Genomic DNA, 5,624 nt, shown 5'->3' on the forward strand with positions numbered 1-5,624 from the left:
TGGTTGATCTCTCGTTAACCTAGTCATAGCTGCTGTGTTCAGAACAAGTGAACTTTTTCCCTCTCCAAAAAACAAAAACATTTCTAACTTCAATCTCAATCAATACTTTATTGGGCAATGCAGGCTATACGACCACGATTCATGTTTCCTCAAACTTGACTTCTGGTGTATATTTTAAAAAATAGGTTCAAATACTCCATTGATACTCAAAAGTCATTTCTAATATTACGACGTTTCTTTTGCCTTTCAGTATATATATGTGTGTGTGTGTGTGTGTGTCTGCCACATACCCATCTCTTCCATTTAGCGTAGTTTATATGAGGTAGCCTAGTGATTAAAGCGTCCACCCGTCACGCCGACGTGTGAAGCCCATTTCTGGTGTTCCCCGCCGTGATATTGCTGGAAAATTGCTAAAAACGACGTAAAACCATGCACGCTCACACTCTCTCTTTCTGTGCGCTCTTCCGTTTTAGCGTGTGTTGTAGAAGGGGGTGGCCCTATACGCCATTAATGTGATGCATGTGCCCATTACATCGAAAACTACCCCATCTCACTTAATGTTTTAAGGGTTGATTTCGTCGGGCTTTGATCTTTTCGATAAATTTTCATTCACCCATCTATCTTTTTATTTTTATTTTAAACTATACACAAAGAAATAAGTTATATAGGCCCCGTATTTTTGCAATGATAGGTTCTCAACAGGTACATAAAACTTCTCGTGGTGACCACGATGGAAAAACATGGAGTTTGTCTAACCCGTATGATCCACTGAATGATAAAAAAACAACGAAATGATTGGAATCTATGTTGATTTTATGATGATAATTGCTTATTTACAAAAAAAAATCCGTACAAGTGTGGCCCTGGAATGTTTAATGTTGAATTTATTGGTGAATGTGAACATTCAAACTGTCATTTTGCGTGACTTACACGATTCAAGGTCAATACAGAGTGTAACCTCCATGTGACTGTATGACAGCCAGCACTCTCCTCCTCATACCCCCTGTCGGCCTCTGAAGGGCAAGTCTACGCCATCCCCCGTGTACAGCAGCTTCCAATTGGCAATATTTTGTACAGGAGGATTCCTATGTTGCACACGATGACCAATCATGTCTCAGATATGCTCCAAATGGTTAAGATCGGGGCTCATTCAATCGTAAGATATGTCAGGGGGTGCGTAACTATACTCAACAGCAAAACAAACGTCAGAACGAATTCAAAATCACAGGACCCACACTCTGGTTCAGGCCTATTCCACCCCATACCATGATGCTTGCACCTCCCCATGTGTCTCTTTCCATAATACATTGGTCTGAGTAACGCTGGCCACGTCGTCGCCATATTCTTGTTCTGCCATCTGCCATTGATACGCAGTACCGACTCTCATCTGTGAACAGAACAGTTCTCAATTGCCTGTATCGCCAGTTTTGTAGACGTTCACGCCGATGACGAGGGGTGAGGATAGGTCCACGGTAAGGTCTACAGCAATGGAGGTTCCCGCTGTTAAGACGTCGGCGTACTGTATCAGTACTGATTGGTCTTCCGTGTGTTCCCACTGTCTGGCGTGCTGTTTCGGATGCCTGCATGAAGGGATTCTGTACATGCTGTCGCACAACACTGCGGTCTTGTCGTCTTGTGGTCACCCTTGATCTGCCAGTACGGGGGCGATCATTTTTGGTGTTGGTGGCCCGGAAACGTTGCTGCAGCCAGTATATGGTCCAAACGTTGACCTGGAAGTGATTGGCAACGGCTTGTGCAGTGTGGCCAGCTTCGAGTCTTTCTAGCGCCTGGTTCCTCTGAGCTGTCGTGAGTCGCGGCATCCTGCTGTTTCAACCAGGTTTGGGGGTGCATTTTATAGGGCTGGTCTTGTGAACAGCACGTGCAGCATGAGTTGCATGAAAAAAATGGAGAACACCGTACCATCTCCGACATCAGGTTGCGTTTTTGAGACCATTTCCTGGGTTTCATTCTGAATTTTGGAAGGAATGTCTTTGCTCAGGTAAAGCTCGAGATGTTGTCAAAAATATACAATCAAAACATGAAATGAGTTTACAGTTATCCGTTTCTGCGAAGGAAAATTCAAAACTGACGTTTCTTTTGCTGCTTAGTATAATTTCTGTGTGAAAAGATTGATTAAAAGATATGGTAAGGTTTCCTTTGCTCGTCAGTTTAGGCCGGAAATCTTCAATATTCAAGCAACACCACGTCGGGGGCTTCACACATTGTGCCCATGTGGGGAATTAAACCCGGGCTTTCGGCGTGACGAGCCAACGCTTTAACCCACTTGACTACAGGAAGACAATCAAAAAGTTTACATCTTGTCCAATGCGCCTCAACTCGCTGTGCGTAAGATATCCTGTTCCAGAATGGATTACCCGTGACGTTTTACCATTTGTCGTTCTCAAGCAAACATTCGAGGAAGATCATGAACACTTAGATGAATAAATATTTAATTTATTTCGTTTTGTCATGATGCACTCTTACAATAACAATATTTCTTTAAATAAAAATTATCTATACATTTTGACTGTTCTCCATATCTGTTGATACGGCTGATGTCCCCGGCTAGGGTGTACCGTCCAGATGTTTCGTCCAGGTTGACCGTGCCTTCAAACAACCCTCCCCCTGGGGATGTCACAAAGGTCAACTGAAATGTCAACACTGCCTCAGTTCTGTTACCATAGTGAACAGTCCTGTTTATGACGTCATTCACGCTTTCCTCAAAACGAAGGACCCGTTTATTTGCACTCATCAAAACTGCTTCTTTAATTTCTTGGATTTCTAAAACTTCACAAAGATGGCCATAATAGAAGAGTTCTTCATTGATCTGATTTAGGATTTTCCTAGCAGCGTTGGTAACTGTAACTGACGTTACAGGCACATCTTGCCTTTCTAAACACATGCACCAATGAGGCAAGATGGCGGCAGTGTCACATGACCTGTCACGTGGTACTTCGCTGAACAGGCTGATACCTCGATCCGTCACACTAGCTTGTTTAACATTCCCACTGAAATACAAAATATCCTTAAGAGTTTCGTACACGTCAAACGGTGTCGTCAGTCTGTGAGAATTCTTCTTCATATTTTCAATCAAGCGTGGATATTTTTTCTTAAACCATCGAGGAAATACAAAAAATATGAACGGCAAACGCTCTTCAAGTTTTCCAACAAACGTGTTTCGTATTTCCCCGTAGCGGTTACCATGGTCACTGAAATAAATTAAAATCGTCTTTTCTAGAAGGCCGGTCTTGTGTACTCTCTGAAGGTACCGGAAGTGAGGGTCATCTGCTGCGCCTGCGTCGTTAACATTGTCGTGACTGAGCCTCGTTATGAATGAAAATCCAAATTGAGGCTTATCTCGGTAAAGTTTAGAGAAATCTTCAGTATATTTCAACACTATGTCCGTTTCCAACCTGTCTCCAACACAATTATGATCATGGTTCCAGACCGATTTATGTTTCTCCATCGCAATACTGAACACCCGGTTGTAATGGTCGGCCAGTGGGGGTATGTGGAAACCTCTCCTTTAAATATGTAAAAATAGCAATTTTAGGGGCATCTTCAGCATACAGAGTTCTATACCCACAATTCGAAAAGTTCTTCCATATAAAATTATAGCCATCAAAGGGTTTTTTGGACATAGTTTCATTCCAAGGTAGTTCGGCAACAAATTTCCCCGTCGTCATCGGTACAACGTTGACAAAAGTATTGTCAGCAACCTTAGTGTATCCTAACATTTCTATAGCTTCTAAATCCTCGAGGAGGTATTTTCTCGACAAGGGCATCTGGCGCATAAAATTTAACCTGGATACAGAGTCCACTCCGATCATTAAAACATTCATTATTTCCTTTGGTTGGTTTACCTTCACATGGCGTTTCAGGTTTTTCTCACATCTTTCATCCACAGCTTCTTTCGGAATAATCAAGGAATGGAAATTGGTGTTTATTGTACCCTCAGACTTGCTCATACAATAGATTCTTATAAACTCATCTGAAATTTCTATATCTTTGTTGAAGGTCTCTCCAAACTTGCCGTAATAAAACTGAAAATCGGACTGGTTTGTCCCTCTCGTGATTGGTTGATATTTACAGTACTTAAAGTCACCCTCATAGAAATGTCCAGTTGATTCGCAGGACGTTTCCATCTTCGTATGTAATGGACGGTTTTCCATAACACAGAATCTTTGATCGAAGACGAATCAGTTTTGAGATCGAGTTATCAAACGGATCCAGATTGGGTATACGACATGCTGGGGTGTCGACCAGGAAACCGCGAGGACGTGGTGGAGCCTGTGTGGCCATATCACCATATTCTTGTTCTGCCTTCTGCGGTTGATACGCAGTACCGACTCTCATCTGTGAACAGAACAGTTCTCCATTGCCTGTATGGCCAGTTTTGGTGTTGTAGAGGCAAACTGTAGACGTTCACGCCGATGACGAGGGGTGAGGATAGAGTCCACGGTAAGGCCTACAGCAATGGAGTTTCCCGCTGTTAAGACGTCGGCGTACTGTATCAGTACTGATTGGTCTTCCGTGTGTTCCCCACTGTCTGGCGTGCTGCTTTCCGGATACCTGCATGAAGGGATTCTGTACATGCTGTCACACAACATTGCGGTCTTGTCGTTTTGTGGTCACTCTTGATCTGCCAGTACAGGGGGCGATCATTTTTAGTGTTGGTGCCCGGAAACGTTGCTGCAGCCAGTAGATGGTCCGAACGTTGACCTGGAAGTGATTGGCAGCAGCGTATTGCAGTGTGGCCAGCTTCAAGTCTTTCTAGCGCCAGGTTCCTCTGAGCTGTAATGAGTCGGGGCATCCTGCTGTTTCAACCAGGTTTGGGGGTGCATTTTATAGGGCTGGTCTTGTGAACAGCACGTGCAGCATGAGTTGCATGAAAACATGGAGAACACTGTACCATCTCCGACATCAGGTTGCGTTTTTGAGACCATTTCCTGGGTTTCATTCTGAATTTGGGAAGGAATGTCTTTGCTCAGGTAAAGCTGGAGATGTTGTCAAAATATACAATCAAAACATGAAATGAGCTTACAGTTATCCGGTTCTGCGAAGGAAAATTCAAAACTGACGTTTCTTTTGCTGCTTAGTATAATTTCTGTGTGAAAAGATTGATTAAACGGTTTCCTTTGATCGTCAGTTAAGGCCGGAAATCATCAATATTCAAGCAATACCACGTCGGGGGCTTCACATTGTGCCCATGTGGGGAATTAAGCCCGGCTTTCGGCGAGACGAGCCAACGCTTTAACCACTTGACTACAGGAAGACAACCAAAAAGTTTACATCTTGTCCAATGCGCCTCAACTCGCTGTGCGTAAGATATCCTGTTCCAGAATGGATTACCCGTGACGTTTTACCATTTGTCGTTCTCAAGCAAAACTACATTGGAGGAAGATCATGAACACTCGGCTGAATAAATATTTAATTTATTTCGTTTTGTCATGATGCACTCTTACAATAACAGTATTTCTTTAAATAAAAATTATCTATACATTTTGACTGTTCTCCATATCTGTTGATACGGCTGATGTCCCCGGCTAGGGTGTACCGTCAGATGTTTCGTCCAGGTTGACCGTGCCTTCAAACAACCCTTCCCTGGGGAGGTCACAAAGGTC

At 43.3% G+C, this 5,624-nt stretch overlaps 1 protein-coding gene across 1 annotated transcript; it reads right to left on the bottom strand.

The window, feature by feature from the left end:
* Positions 1–2,467: 2,467 nt before the first annotated feature.
* LOC124281611 lies at positions 2,468–4,356 on the bottom strand. Its single transcript, XM_046717545.1, is given in 3 exon segments — positions 2,468–3,520; positions 3,522–4,122; positions 4,124–4,356. Coding segments are annotated over 3 exon segments (1,887 nt in total).
* Positions 4,357–5,624: the final 1,268 nt, after the last annotated feature.

Source organism: Haliotis rubra, unplaced genomic scaffold (assembly GCF_003918875.1).
Source record: "Haliotis rubra isolate DU_JTF1 unplaced genomic scaffold, ASM391887v1 Scf286, whole genome shotgun sequence".
NCBI lineage: Eukaryota > Metazoa > Mollusca > Gastropoda > Lepetellida > Haliotidae > Haliotis > Haliotis rubra.